The 16,056-nt window shown below is 38.8% G+C and overlaps 1 protein-coding gene across 1 annotated transcript in view; it reads left to right on the plus strand.

Moving 5' to 3' along the window:
- The window catches only part of ghrhrb (growth hormone releasing hormone receptor b), a 70,181-nt gene that overhangs the window by 37,262 nt on the left and 16,863 nt on the right, over positions 1 to 16,056 (plus strand). Inside the window, exons 3-4 of the mRNA XM_085375356.1 lie at positions 8,307 to 8,417; positions 13,098 to 13,198. Coding sequence (XP_085231482.1) covers positions 8,307 to 8,417; positions 13,098 to 13,198 — 212 coding nt within the window. The remainder of the gene's footprint in view (positions 1 to 8,306; positions 8,418 to 13,097; positions 13,199 to 16,056) is intronic.

A 16,056-nucleotide genomic window follows, 5' to 3' on the forward strand; every position in this document is an offset into this window, starting at 1 on the left:
ACCTTGAGACCTCAGAATTAGGGAGACATTCAAAAGGGCTGTTGGGGGGGAGTGGTATACATATACGTATATACACAATAAACTTGAATTTTGCAATGTTTACTTATCGGGTAAATAGGTTAAATGTCACCGTTATTATTGTCCGGCTGGAAACAGCAGAGGTGTCCAAATTCACAGGCTGTGTCCACCTGAGGACCCAGCCTTCGTGGTCTAAGTGGGCCGGGTCCTCCGAAGGCCGAGTAGGCCGGAAGTGAGCGACTGTGAAATTGGACGGTCTAGCCTTCAGAATTATGTCATGAGCTCTCTTGGTGGAGTGAAACTCTGCTGTCTGCTCCTTGCGATCTAAAGTATAACCTGACGCTGGCGTAAATTCTCAACCATCTTGGACTTCTGTTTAATCAGTTCTCTGTTTGACGTTTACTCAGCTGTGTGAAAACCCTGGAGCAACCCTCCCGAGGGATTAATAAAGTTTTATTTAATCTAATTTAATCTAATAACTTTAATCTCAGCCAAACTGATTTAGTCATGAACACATAAAACAATAACATGTTTAAGTTATTTAAGTGACTTATATATCATGTTTAACCTGAGTAGCGAAATATGGAACGCCAGGACTGCCATAATGAATTAATTAAATACACCATTAAATAATTAATTAAATGTGGCAATAATTAATTAAAATTGGAATTAATTAATTAAATAAATAGTTATGACACATGTAATTAATTAATTATTGACACATTTAATTAATTATTTATGTATTTCACATTTTAATTAATTATTGACACATTTAATTAATTAATTATTGACACATTTAATTAATTATTTATGTATTTCACATTTTAATTAATTATTGACACATTTCATTAATTATTGACACATTTAATTAATTATTTAATGATATATTTATTTATTTCATTTTGGCAGTCCTGACGCCTGGCTCTCATCATGAAATAATTTTATCTGTCAGCCTCACCCATCAAACTCAGGGGGCGGGGTTAACGCTGATCGAGTCAAAACCATTGCTTTGGCCTGGTGGCCATTGTTTCTAGCACACAACAACCAGCATGTGGAAGCTAACAGAACTGAGCTTTGAAAAACCCTGTTTGTGTGTTACCAAATACCGTTTTAATATTTTTTTAGCCGAGAATGTAGTGGTTTAATCTTCATGTGTCTGGTCGGTTTGTCAAGATACAGCCTCTTTGCAAAAGTGTTTCGATGATTTCGGAGATGTCTGCCCAGTCTCACGGCAAAGCGTGGGATAGACCCGCTCGCCTCGCAAGCAATCCCACCGACAAAGCGCAGGCCCTGGTACACAGCTGTAGTAACCCCCGCTGACTTCTTTTACTGAGGTTATATTTATCGATGTTTTATTTCCTGATGTTCTTATGTGTCCTACGTGTTTCAGTCGCCAATTCTGAATTATAACTAACATTAAAAACATGTTTAAGGAGGAGAGAGAGCAAATAAATCTGTTTAACATCTGATCTTTGGGTTTTTGTTCAGTAATCAGCGTGACCTGTGTATAAACACATAAAAGAGATAACGTTGGTGTTTCCGTCATGTAGTAACTGCTGGCTTTAACTGTACAAAGGTTGTTCGACACTATGAAACACATACAGACTTCATGATGTTCGGCTAATATTTTTATTGTGAATATTAATCATGCTGACCTCGCTCTGTACACCACGCAGCGAGGTCAGCATATCCACGATATCCTCAGCTCCATGAGTTAACACAAAGTTTCCCAGCTGACTATCTAACTGCCAACTATTCCAGAGACGTGAAAATATACAGCATAAAGAAAAGTGTAAGAGACTCAGCAGCAGATTAGAATAACAGTTATACATTTAATAAATCACCAAATGAATCCAAGAAACGAGCAAACCTGTTCCGACAATTTGAATTTGTATTCCCTCAGCTGCAGACTCGCTGCTGTTTAAATGTTTGAAAAGGAAGATTAGATATAAAAAACGTCAAACATAGACTCAGTCTGCCTTCACATTTGATATGAGGCCAGCACGTATAGTGGCCTCAGCAGGCTATTACTGAAATACACGTGCTATATCATAAACTATGATATAAACAGGGAGGTCCTATTGATGTGTGTTTATTCCTCCCTAAATATCGTCGGTGAAGTTCGCCATGCATGTCAGATTTTCCTGCGCATTTTTATACCTCTGCCAACAGAGAGAGAAAAAATCACATTCTAACAGACAGCTGGTGCTTAGAATACAGTTGAATAACTATTAAAAAACAGATGATATTTAGATGATAGTTCAGTCTAACACATGTGCCAGTGAACCATTAAACGTCTGTGAAACTATGCAGTTATGAAACGTAACTTTAACCTCAGCCAAACCGATTTGCTCAGTTGTAAATAAAACAGCGAAGTAAACGTGACCCGACAGACAGAACCTGAGTGAATGAAGTCCAGCGTTTAACCACTGAGAGCTAAAACTCAGCTGAGGTTTGAAAGCTGTGTGCCGGTGATTGGACATCAGCCGCTGATAAAGCTGTTCGCCTATAAAGTGCTCTGTAAGGAAACGAGCTCCAGCAGCTCTGTGCTCGGGGAAAACACTATATTTACTTATCTTGTGCAGAAAAATGCGCTGACATTGCGTTATATCGAGCACCGGCTGCCCAGTTAAACTGTGACTATCACCAGGTAACTAGGCGTGTTTCTTGAATTAGCAGCAGGTGTTAAACAGCTGACAGATGAGGAGGAGGATGCATGCAGGTAAACTGAGGGTCTGCTGAGCTGATCGCTGGTTTCGTGAGAAAAATGTCAGCTCGTTCTTTATGTTACAGAAGCACAGAGACACAAGACCAGGCGGAAAGAGACGATCGTTCGGTGAAAATGAGAATCTGCGAATGCAACATGTGGAACACGGAGAGTGGAATATGTAAACAAACCGGTTAACGTAACCCCCTCGGTGCACTCTGCATGCTAACTGTTAGCAGAGCTAGTGAAATCTCTGAAAACATCTGAGCACTTTTGCAAACATGTTCTATGTTGACAACCTGACCAGACATACGTCGCGACATTCGCGGCTAAAACACTGTTAAAAGTGTAGCTGGTGACAGAAAAACGGGGTATTTTAAAACTACACCACCACCATTGCTGCTTGTGATTTGATCTGCATTCTGGGATAACTGGCTGCCCCAAGTCTACACAAGCAATCGATTTTCTAGGATCGACCTGTTTTGACTTACTTTGCACGGCAACCAATCAAATGTTAGAGAAGCTGCATGGGCAGCGTTAACCCCGCCCCCTGAGTTTGATGGGTGAGGCTGACAGATAAAATTATTTCATGACGAGAGCCAGGCGTCAGGACTGCCAAAATGAAATAAATAAATATATCATTAAATAATTAATTAAATGTGTCAATAATTAATTAAATGTGTCAATAATTAATTAAAATGTGAAATACATAAATAATTAATTAAATGTGTCAATAATTAATTAATTACATGTGTCAATAATTAATTAAAATGTGAAATACATAAATAATTAATTAAATGTGTCAATAATTAATTAATTACATGTGTCATAACTATTTATTTAATTAATTAATGCCACATTTAATTAATTATTTAATGGTGTATTTAATTAATTCATTATGGCAGTCCTGGCGTTCCATAGCGAAAGACCGCGGGGGTTTGAAAACGATGTGCCGGGAGTTTGCTGTTTTCCCCGGCTCAGATATTTGAAGTTTACACAGCTACATTCTCGCCTGAAAATAAGTTTATTTTGTGACCCACAAAGAGTAATAAGAGTAATATTAAAACTAAGTAGCTGCACCAGTAGTAGCCATTGTTGGAAACTGGAATTGCCTGAGCCAATCTGGGATATGGTTTTTCAATTTTGTTGTCCGAGTGGAAAATCGGGAGAAATTCGGGAGAATGGTGGCTCCAGGAGATTTTCGGGAGGGGCACTGAAATTGTTCGTAGAGATTATGGTCGTTGAGGTATGAGTGAAGCTGGAAGGCAAAAACTTTCTCAAGGATTTTCGAAATAAAGGCGAGGTTTGATATAGGGTGGAGATTATCAAAGTTATTGGGATCTGAACCAGGCTTTTTGAGAATTGGAGCGACAGAAGCAGTTTTCAGGGGTGGAGGAATAATTCCAGTGTTAAGGGAAGCGTGGATAATACTATGAGAGGAGCCAATGAGGGAAGACAAGCTTTAACTAATACAGTGGGAAGAGGGTCGAGCTGACAAGTGGATGATTTTGATTTTTGAATAAGATTTAATACATCAGCTATGGAGGGAAGAGTAAAACTTGAAAATAACTGGGAGGAAGACAGTGAGGAAAACAAAGTCTACTTCACAGTTTGTTTTCGCTGCTCTTGCGGCGACCAGCAGGTTGTCTCTGTCTGTCAGTGTCAGTGTTTTAACTTATTTAATTTCATTCTTGAGTTATGTTTTTATTTTTTTGAGTATGAGGAAATCCTACAGCATCCGCTTGTGCTTTGTGGAACTTCTTTTAACGAAGATGGGGTTTTTATTTCGCATGTTTTTATTGGCAATCCTGACTGTTGTTTGGAGTCATTGCTACTGACAAACAGTTACATACTCACGGGAGTTTCTTCTGGATCTTCGGTGGAAAGGCCCGTCTCTGGACTCTTTTCACCCTCCAGTGTTTTCCAGCTCTGGATTATCTGGTAACCACAGGGGCACTCTTGTTTTTAACAGAGTCAAAGCAAGGAAGCGGGGTAAGAAGGGAGGCCTACGTCAGCGATTGAGGAAGAAAATACGATACACTTTACTCCTCACTGAGGAGTAAATTGGATGAACTGCATTTGAATGTCGCACATTTACGGGACTACAGAGATACATGTCTAATGGCATTCACAGGGATTCTGACCTTGATTCTTCTCTGGAATTAAAGGGTTTTGGGTTTCCCATACATCTGGATCGAGACCCCGGAGCCACCCAGAAATCTCAAGGAGGAGGGGTGTGTTTGTATATAAATCAGAAATGGTGTAAAAACGTTACTGTTCGTAAACAAGTGTGTCTGCCTGACATTGAGTTCCTCTCTGTGTCTTTGAGGCCGTTTTATCTGCCGAGGGAATTCCCACAGATTAACGTCACCGTCGTTTACATCCATTCTAAAGCGAATCCTAAGAATGCGACTGGCACCATCTCCAACGTCATCCACTCACTACAATCTCTCTCCTGAGGCCCCTAATATTGTTCTTGGGGACTTTAATCGCTGCAATGTGAAGAAAACACTGAGCAGTTTTTATCAGTATGTGAACTGTCCCACGCGCTTCAATAAGACTCTGGATCTATGTTACAGTTCCATAAAAGGTGCGACCAGAGTGGTCGGTGTTTACAGAATCATGTAGAGACATTAATGAACTCACTGACGTTGTCTGCAGCTATATCTCCTTTTGCAGAGACATGATTATCCCTTCAAAGGTTTTGCATTTTTCCCTAATAACAAACCATGGTCTTCAAAAGCCCTTATGAGGCTGATTCATGAAAGGAAAAAAGCTTTTATTGAAGGGAATATCTTGAAAGTAAGAGAAATTAGGAAGGAGATCAGATCAGAAATTAAAAAAGCCAAAATAAAATACAAGGGTAAGGTAGAGGCGGAGATGGGTAGCAATAACTTAAGGGTTGCCTGGGCAGGTATGAAACACATGACTGGTCACTGTTACAGTGACTGTAATAAGATAAGTCTCCCTGGTTTTAGTTCAGACTCTCAGTTAGCCAATGAGCTGAATAGATTTTATTTGAGATTCATTGATAATTATAATTTTAGGAATACACTTGATTTCTTAATAGAGAGCACCAGAGCCCCCCTCCCCCCGCTTTGTTCTTTGATGAAAGAAGGGTGGAAAATCTTTTTAAAATGAGTAAGACTAATAAAAGTCCAGGTCCTTAAGTATATGTGACCAGGTTCTTGGAACATGCACTGAGCAATTATGCAGTATTTTTTTATTACATCTTTCTTTTATCACTTCAGCAGCAGAAGGTTCCAGAGGTATGGGAAAAATCAATTATTTCTCCAGTTGCTAAGACCACAAAACCTACATCATTAAATGATTTTAGGCCTCCTAAAGTCCTTTGAAAAACTTGTCAGGAAGGAGATCCTGCAGCAAATAGAAAATCTTATAGACCCACTACAATTTGCATACAGGCCTCGTAGAGGTGTTGATGATGCAGTGGTCACTCTGTTGAATTTCCTTTATTGCCATCTCGATGGTGCTAAAGCTCATACTCGGCTTTTATTTATCGATTTTTCTTCAGCTTTTAATACTATCCAGCCACATCTTTTAGTTGATAAACTTCTTAACCAGTTTAAACTTGATTTAAACTGGTTGGTTGGATTTTAGACTTTTTAACTGACAGATCTCAGTGTGTGAACCGCTGTTTTTCCAAACAACTGAACTCTTCTACTGGCTCACCACAAGGTTGTTGTCTCTCTCCTCTACTGTATATTTTGTACACTAAAGACTGTCGCAGTACACAGGCCAACAGGCATTTCATTAAATATGCAGATGACACAGTCATTGTAAGCCTCCTTCATGGTGAAGAGGATTCCCATGGGCCTGTTGTGGATGAGTTTGTTTCGTGGTGTGATCAGTCCTTCTTAATGATCAACACCTTGAAAACCAAGGACATGGTTATTGACTTCAGGAAGACATCCCCACATCCTGCGCTAACAGTGGTAAATGGTGCAGCGATTGAACTGGTGGACAGTTATAAGTATTTGTGGGCTGTTCTTGATACGGCTCTGTCCTTTTAGTCACATCTTGCTTCTACAGTGAAAAAGGTTCAACAAAGACTGTACATTTTAAGGAGTTGAGAGGTTTTAATGTTTCATCTGAAATGATGACTCGTTTTTTATAAAAGTTTTATTGAATCTGTTTTAACCTTCTGTATCATTGCCTGGTATGGTAATATGTCCTTGAATAATAAGACCAGATTTAGCAACCTGGTTAAAGTGTCTGGTCAGATTTCAGGTCCAGCTTGTGAAATTTTCTAACAGGCAGGTGCTGAGGAAGGCAACCTCTGTCTTGTTCGTGTTCAGATCATCCTCTCTTTAATGATTTTCAACTGCTTCCTTCAGGTCGTCGTTGTAAAGTGCCTGCAGTGAAGACATAGATTGTCTTTTCTACCTACTGCTATTATCATGGTTAATAACACTAAACCATAAGTGTTGTTGCCATTGCACATTGCACTTTCTTTAATGATAAAATTTAGGTTGTTTTCTCAGGGCTTATATTGTTTTTTGTGTGTATGTGATGTGTTTGTTTGTTTTTTATATTTCTGTATGGACATACTGCAAATCAATTTCCCGTTAGGGACAATAAAGTTACTATTGACCACTGACATTGACCATTGACAGTTAGATGCTCCTACCGAGTTAAGTTGGCGGATATCAGCGATTTTATCAGTGAAAAAAGATATAAGAGAGTTGCAAAAGTCAGCAGAGTTCATATGAGAGGAGAATGAGTCCGGAGGTTTTGTAATTTTACTAAACAATGAAAAGAGACCTGGAGTTACCTTCACTAGAACTGATTAAACCAGAATAGTATGCAGATTTGGCTGAAGCAATGCAATCCTTATGCAACAAGATATGATTGTTATACATTTCTTGTATCGTAAGTCCGGTTTTCTTGAACAGACGTTCCAGTTGGCGTCCTTTAGCTTTGAGATGGCGCAGGTTAAGAGTAAACCATGGTGCTGAACGGGAAAATGAGACAGTTCGGTGTTTAAGTGGAGCAAATGTGTTAAGAAGGTTATGGAGGTTGACATTATAGTGAGAAACAAGTTCATCTGGGGATCAGGAGCTGTGAATAAATGGAAGGTCATAAATGGCAGATGAAAGATCAGCAGGGTTAATATTACTAATTAAAGTGAAATAAAAATTCAACAATCTGATCAACTTTATATGTTATATCTACTTATGTCTGCTCATAGATCAGGTCTTCCCTGCCCATGAAACTGCTTATTAGTCAATGGTCTAATAATTTTTGAGCACTTGAACACAGCTCGAAAATCTGTCATTTCTAATCTGTAACCTGTAATTCTTAAGCTTTTAATGCAAAGTTTTGGAATTAATGCTAAAAATCTGCACTTCAGTCACATTGCAATTGTTTGACTTGAAGCATTTGATGGTGTGCAGAGGCAGAACTACAAGAACTGTGTCTTTGTCCAGCAAGTATATTTTTGTTTTGATGATGGTCTGACCATATGTAATATTTCTGTTTACTCACCTGTGCTGTGAAAGTATTAGTGCTGCTAACTGAGACTCTATAATGTTTGGTAATTACTGTCTTTCCATGTTAGGCTGTCCAACAGTTTGGGACAACCTTCAGTGCTGGTATCATGCTGAGGTGGGACAGGTGGTCAATATCTCGTGCGCCTCTGGCATCTGGCAGCTGTTGCCTAATAACCAAGGTAAGTCCATTTCACCTCAAATTGAATGATTAGTTTTCTTTGGTTTAATTGGCTAATTTAAATAATTGCTACTGTACCAAAATTTGACATTTTGAGGATGCTTGGCTGTGTTTTTTTAATGCTCTAAAAACAATGTTCTTATGTTAGGGATCCTAACTTGATATAAACTGCAAGGAACTGCAGCAGAACCATCAGCGTTGGTTGAGGCAGGGCAACAAAGTGATTAATAATGCTGCCAACAGTCATGGCGATCTTTTTATCCTCCTGCTTCTGTCTGTATAGTGTTTTCCTCCTTGATGTTATCTGTGTGTGTGTGTGTGTGTGTGTGTGTGTGTGTGTGTGTGTGTGTGTGTGTGTGTGTGTGTGTGTGTGTGAGAGCCAACTCAACAAAAGAATGTTGTTGTTTTTTTTAGATGCCACTAAAAGGAAGATTTGAACCTAAAAACCATTTGCATTTGTCCATTTTCACTTCAGAGCTCAGCAACTGACTGTGGTATATTTAGAGATCTTTGAGCACCAATGTTTTGTTTTCACTGAGTGGTTTACAAAAACTACATTTTTCTAGACTGCACACTGTAGAGACTAGTGCTGTCCTGACTGTTTACACGACCCTCACCTTTTCCAGAACTCTGACTCATCCAGCTGGCTGGTTTAAAGAAAACATAATAGACTCTCTCCAGTCTCTCATAACAACAAATCACTGACAGATAGATACAGACACAACTAAGAATAAAAAAAACCCCATGCATTTCTGGATATCTGAAAGATAAACAATGACAAAGAAGATATCAGTATTTAGACATGAGATGTAAAAATAAGCCACTGAAACAAAATGTAATGTCTTTACTAAATGTCTTTTACAACCCTTGCCTAGACCTAGACACAACATAGGTGTGACTCCCCACTCCTGCTACTCCCAAGAAAATGGGACTGGACTCTCACACACATCACATCACCACACGCACTCTGGTTTTTCTTCATGCACACTTCCTATAATTAATATCTCTTTCTGCTATTTGCACATTTTTTACTGTAAATTTCTAAGTTAAATCTGTAAATTTTGTATAACCTATAAATTGCAAATACTGTAAAACCACTGTCATTTAATGGTCGGGCATTGCATTGCACAGCTACAAGCATTTCACCTCATGTCATACTGTGTATGGTTGTGTGTGTGACAAATAAAATTTGAATTTGAATTTGAAGCAACACACACTCAAAGCTGGTAAACAGCTGGCTCTTTACTGGGTACAGAGGAGAAAAGGGGAGTGGTGAGGTGAGTTGGAGGTTAAGAGGCCATCCGATAATCCCTGGAACTTCTCCAGTCTCCACCTGTCTCAACAGCTACCGCACACCACACACACACCTAGGAGGGAAACCTGCACACACCCACACACACTCTTATGGCAGGAACCATGGAAACAGACATGGGACATGATCATGGATCGTAACAATGTATAAACTTGCAGTTTACTTTGAAAACAGTGTACATTAGATAAGCAACTTTTCTAATGCACTCCCAGAAGCTTCTCCACATTGCTGTAAAATTCTTACAGAAGTGCAAAAGGAAGAAATCTTACAAGCAAGAGCAACTAAATTTGAATCACATTTTTTGTTATTTTACCTGTTTTCTTTTTTTCTTTTTTAGCAGAAGAATCTACTGTCTTCTGTGGAACCAGTTCCCAGTTTAGATTTAGGGGACAGAAATTTACAGGATTAGGTTTAAAATATGGTGACCCTGAACCCCCCGTAGTTACACTGCAACTGACCTAAACAACTGGGGATTTCCATGATGTACTGAGTGTGTCTTCTTCCCTCTCTGTGTTTATACACCACTTGGAATTTAATCATTATTAATAATCCTCTGGCTCTCTCCAATGTGTGTTGTCTCACTTCCTTCACCCACCAAGTGGTCACGGCAGATTCCTCCCTCCCTGAGACTGGTTCTGCTGAAGGTTTCTTCCTATTAAAAGGAGATTTTTCCTTTTCACTGTTACCAAGTGCTTGCTCACACGGGGTCGTCTGATTGCTGGAGCTTTCGCTCTGTTGTTGTAGGGTGTCCATACTATAAGAGTTGAGTTGTGCCTATATTGAATGTAATTAAAGGTATGAAACTTTCATATGAACTGATCAAATAGCTCTAAGATCACTGGCTGACTGAGTGCCTGCCCTTTTGTTGTGTCAGCTGTTTTGCTAAATTGTTGCTAAACAGAATAAGTAGTTGCAGCAGAGAACATGCACAGTACGTGAGAGGCTGTGTGTAGAAAAGATTTACTTGACTAATTTCCAGTCTTGAATAAAACACTGCTTAAATGAAAAAAAGAAAAAGGAAAAAATGCAGAGTGAAAGTGTATACTTTGCGTGGAGGGATCAGGAGGCGGAGGTAGCTGCTGATGACCTCATAACTCAGTGTTAGTGGGTTCTCGGACCCCACTGGATTTCCTCCTCCACAGACAGTACCGATAAGTCCAGCTCTGTAACTGTGCAGGTGATCCAGGCTTTTCAGTGGGAGAATATAATGAATTGGAAAATCAAAGAGTTCACTGTATAAGCCTTCCTTCAGGAATGAGTTGGCGCTGCTCGATAGGAATAGCATTGTGAGCTCTAATGCCCTCCCTGGAGCCTTGGCCTTCAACCTCCATTCACATCCTGCCATTTGCCGCGGCTGCAGGCCTGCAGGCTCTACATGCCACTTTATACTGAGGCTAATACAGCTGGATAACGCTAAATCCACCCACGACTCAAACCCACACTCTCCTCGCTTAAGCGTCGGACAGGCATTTTCAAATAGTGAAACAGATTTTTTTTTTTTAAGTGTAAACTTTGTATCCTCCTCTCACAAACACAAACTTGCACCATATACCTGGTGACCTTGTGTGCATCATTTATTCCATAAGGGTCACTGTGGCTGAGCTCCACTATTCTAACTCCAGGCAATGGTGGGAGAACATTGCTTTGAATTCAGCTAATTCAAATCCAGCATTTGCACCCTTCACCTGCATCATCTCCATTAATACTTACAGTTATCTAATAAAAACGTTTCTAATATTATGTTTTTGTTGTAACCTTGGATTCACAGGCAGCAAGTGACAGTTTATAGAAATCAACTAAAATGTTGCTCGCTGTGCAGACTTATGGACTTATTTTTATGCCCTAAAATGACAAAATCATTAAAATACAGCTTACAAGTACAATTTTATGTTTAAAGCTTGTGTAAAGTGTAAACAAAGCAGCCAAAGTAGCCTAGGCCCATTGCAATGTATTGAAGGGAGGATTTAGGGTCACTTTAGGGCCACTTCCAACCCTAACTATATGCTTATCAAAAGCATATAGTTAGGGTTGGAAGCAATGTGCCCTCTAAGCTGCGCGCGTGCGCAATTGCGCACTGCTGGAATGGTCTCTGCACACAGAAAATCTGTGTTGTGCACAAAGAAATCTAACCTGAACTGAAATTAAAATAAATACGTTAACAATTCTGTTTTGCAGTGTTATTCAGTGAGTGACTGGCTGCTCCTGTATGGGATTAGAACGATGCCACCTTATCCCATAGTCCAGCCAATGATGCGATTCACATTCTTATATACGCACCTAATCAATGTCGTTGACAGGTTATGACAGCGTCCTTATGTGCCGGTACCACTGTAATTTGATTATTTTAATAAACCATGTAACTTGGATGGATTCGATGCTGGCGTGACCACAGTGCACACGTCTGCTGTTGCTCACAGTGGTTCAAGGGACCGCTCAGGGAGTTTGTGTGTTCGCTCAGACACATGAAAAATTAGAGGGAACATTGGTTGGAAGTGGAAGTAATCTTGAAAGTAGTCTCACTAATCCAAACTGGGAGCTGGTTCCACAGAAGAGGTGAAAGCTGATGGCTCTGCTCCCATTCTACTTTAAATATCCTAGGAACCACAAGTAAGCCTGCAGTCTGAGGACGAAGTGCTCTATTGGAGTGATATCAGGCCATTTCCTATGGCCTGATCTAAGCGCTGTATTAAATTATTACAATCAACAGTATCAAACACAACACTGAGATGACAATCACAGAGATGACTCCACTGTTGGGGCCATAAGATCATTTGTAACAATAACCTTTTTGCCTTTTTGTTCACATGGACTTTTTGTGTACATGGACAATTGTTTAAATAAATAAACAAATAAAAAGAAATTTTAAATGAATTTCCTAATGCATATTTTATTGCACAATTCATTATTGAAGCACAACATTCTTCATTTGCATGCATGTGGCACTTCTGGTCCTCCATACTGGACACAGGAATGCAGACTTGAAACAGAGAACACAGAAGGGCACGGAAAAAAAAACCTTGGGGAATAAGTGATAAGTTGAACTTCAAAAAGAAAACATAATCTGGATATAACATCACAGAAAACTAAAAAAATAGAAACTATAGCTAGAATATGTAAATAAAGAACAGACTATGCAGAAAATATAACAATGAGCAAAACTAAAATACTAAACTCAGTCATTTTTTCATTTGTTACGCCACTTAGGACTGACATGTGAATGACTGAAAAAATAAGAAAAGACCCTACTTAAAAGGGCTGAATGAGACTTTTGTCTGTACATAACAAGCAAATTTGAAACACCACAGTTTGGTGGTATTTCCCTTGGCAGAAACCGCTGAGTTTCATGTATTTTTGTTGTTGTTGTTTTAGGTTATATCTATAGGAACTGCACTGAGAAAGGATGGTCGGACTTCTACCCATCCTATGAAGAGGCCTGTAAGATTCCAGAGGATGAAGAAATCGAACCAGAGGTAAACATTGCTCATTCTCACTTAGAGATCCAAGACTATTTGCTGGATTTTTTTTTCTACTGATATTAAAAGAATTCATTGTGATAAAAATATTAAAGTTTTTTTTAATGATCTCAGCACCCTGCACATTTTTCAGCTACAGCCTTGCAGAAGACCATCTGGGTCGGTATATATTGTGATTTATTTACTATGTTTTGTTTATTTTCATTTTATTTTAGTTTGCTATGTTGATTCCAGAGGTGGCAAAAGTGCAGATATTCTTTACTTGTGTACAGATACTATAAAAATACTATGGTAAACGTTTAAGTACCGAATCAACTTTTTTTACTCAAGTGAGAATGAAGTGGTGCAAGCTCTGAAATGTACTCAGAGAAATAAAGTTAAAAGTAGCTCCTTGAAAAATAATTCTACCAGATATTTTTGTACAAAGGGTAACTGAACTAAATGCTAATTCTAAAGAATGTGGTCAGATTGAATCTGTTATATAAGACACAAGCAGTAAAAAAAGAATAAAAAAAGAAATATTTTCTGTTGCCTACATTGTAAAGGGTGACTTTGCTTCCACATATAAACAGAAAAATACAGTAAGGAGTTCAAGTGGGATTCAGCAGCTGGGTGAACCCTAAGACTACTTGTAGTAGCTCAGTGTGGGGACACGAATCACAACTCACAATATTTTCTAATGTGAGCTTCAGTAAATTGTCTTTGTGTACAGGTTGTGATCAGGTGACCTGCTGTGCTTTTTGGATTTACAAAGCCTAATTTAACAAGATATCAGCAGATGTTTCTAGCTAACCTGTTTACCCTGCACAAAACTACTGATAATTTTCATTTAGCATTTGAGTAACATAAATTTAATATACTTAGTTTGTTTTGCTGGACATTTCACAATATGAAACAATCCAAACACATATGTATATCTAATATGTAATTAAAAATGATGGCACTACATGTCAAATCTGCAGTTTATCAAGTATAATTGAGCGGTCCTTATCTATAAAAAAAATAAATAAGGGAGTCTCCAGAATTTTTTCATAGGGGTCGCCATCTTGGGGCAGCTAAAAAATATTGAGGTGGCATAACCAAAAACATAATTTCCATTTTTATTATGCTATTGTCAAATATAGTTTACTTGAAAAGTTTGGCAAAAAGGAGAAAGATAAAATAATAATTTGTCTAGTTAATTTCCTGCTATTAAAGGTGATACCACTGAAAATATGTACATATGAAAACCAGGTACTTGATTTTGAAATCCATAATACGTTTTAACTGACTGATCAATTGACTAGAAGTCCCAACCAACACTTTAATATTTCTCAGCAGAGCTGAGCAGAAGCAGCCTGAAGCGTCACGGTCAGCGGGAGCTGACTGTGTGCGGAGTAAGTAAACATCATTACAAAATAAAGCAAGGCGAATAGGGGCAAGTAAACTAAACTAAACTGTGAAGGACTGACTATAACAAACATGACATGAAAATAATTCTGAACATTATAAAGCAAAATAATTATACATGCAAGGAACTATGACGAGAAAACATGAACTGAGGAGAATCATGAAAATGCGTTAACCTGATGTGAGCTGGAGAGAAGGAAAACAGACGACCTGACACTGAACAAAGGAAGACAGGACTTAAATACACACAGGAGGTGATTGTGGAAGTGGAAACACATGGGGAAACAGCTGACTCAAATGAACATAATGACACCACAGGGGAAGAGTAAAACTAAACACATGGAACAAAGAAACATAAGACTTTTAAAATAAATCAGGAAACATTGAAGGATGTAAACATGACAACACAAGCTTGACAATATGGAACACACAGACATAAAACACATGACACAAAAACCAAGGACACAGATGATAGTAATTGCTGAACTGAAACTCAACTAGACCCTAAATAAGAATAACACAAGAACTTATAATCACAAACTTAACATAAGAACTCAAAAATACAGAGCGAACTGAAAATGTTGGGTCACAGACCCAGCCCCTGACATAAAGCTTCACTCTCCCAGAATGAAGTTAACTTGTTCAGGAAAGACAAATCAGTCCAAATCAAATTAGATCATGTAAGAGTGTGAAGTGTTTCCGGTCTCTATTTTGGGGGCTGGCCAGTGCAAACAATCCGGGTGATAACTGTGTGGAATCCTGTGAAACATGCTTTTTACGTTTTCTTCACAGGACTGCAAGAACAAGCATGTTTTGAATGTGATTCCTAATTAATCAAGTAGCCATGGATAACTGGAGAGGTGAAATATATTAATGCAGTTGCTGGTATTCTGGTCATCAGTGTTAATAATGAAACTGCTCCACCTATTTCTAAACAGATTTCTCCAGGGTTGGATTACAGTAAATTTGGTTCAGGTCGCATCAAATATAGTAGCTGCATTATTCAATGAACAACTCATAAAGACAAACATAATAAAACAGCAGATGGGTCATTATCTCGTCACATTATTGAACACTTGAAGGTTGTGAATGAGCGTTAGGTTAATACTTGCTGGTGTCTGTTTAGGATAATAGTTTGCCATTTCTGGACTGTGCTGTGCACACTGGGGAGAATGGAAAAGTCAGCATTTAAGTTTACCCCAAGCCCACACACACAGACCAGTATCTACTCTTTGACTCCCACCACCCTCTGGAGCACAGACATGGAGTAATCAGCACACTACAACACTGGGCAGAAAGCATTCCCACTAAGCCAGAAGGGAAATAAAAAGAACACATACATGTAAAGAAAGCTCTCAAAACACGTGGTTATCCCAAATGGGCTTTCATCAAGTCAGCAAAGATGGGTAGGAAAGAAGGTAAGGCACAAATTAGGGAGAAACAGGATGAAAAACGGAAAAGGTCAC

This window comes from Diplotaxodon limnothrissa, linkage group LG17 (assembly GCF_057381915.1).
Source record: "Diplotaxodon limnothrissa isolate DT_005_m linkage group LG17, D_limnothrissa_male_GT1.1, whole genome shotgun sequence".
Lineage (NCBI taxonomy): Eukaryota > Metazoa > Chordata > Actinopteri > Cichliformes > Cichlidae > Diplotaxodon > Diplotaxodon limnothrissa.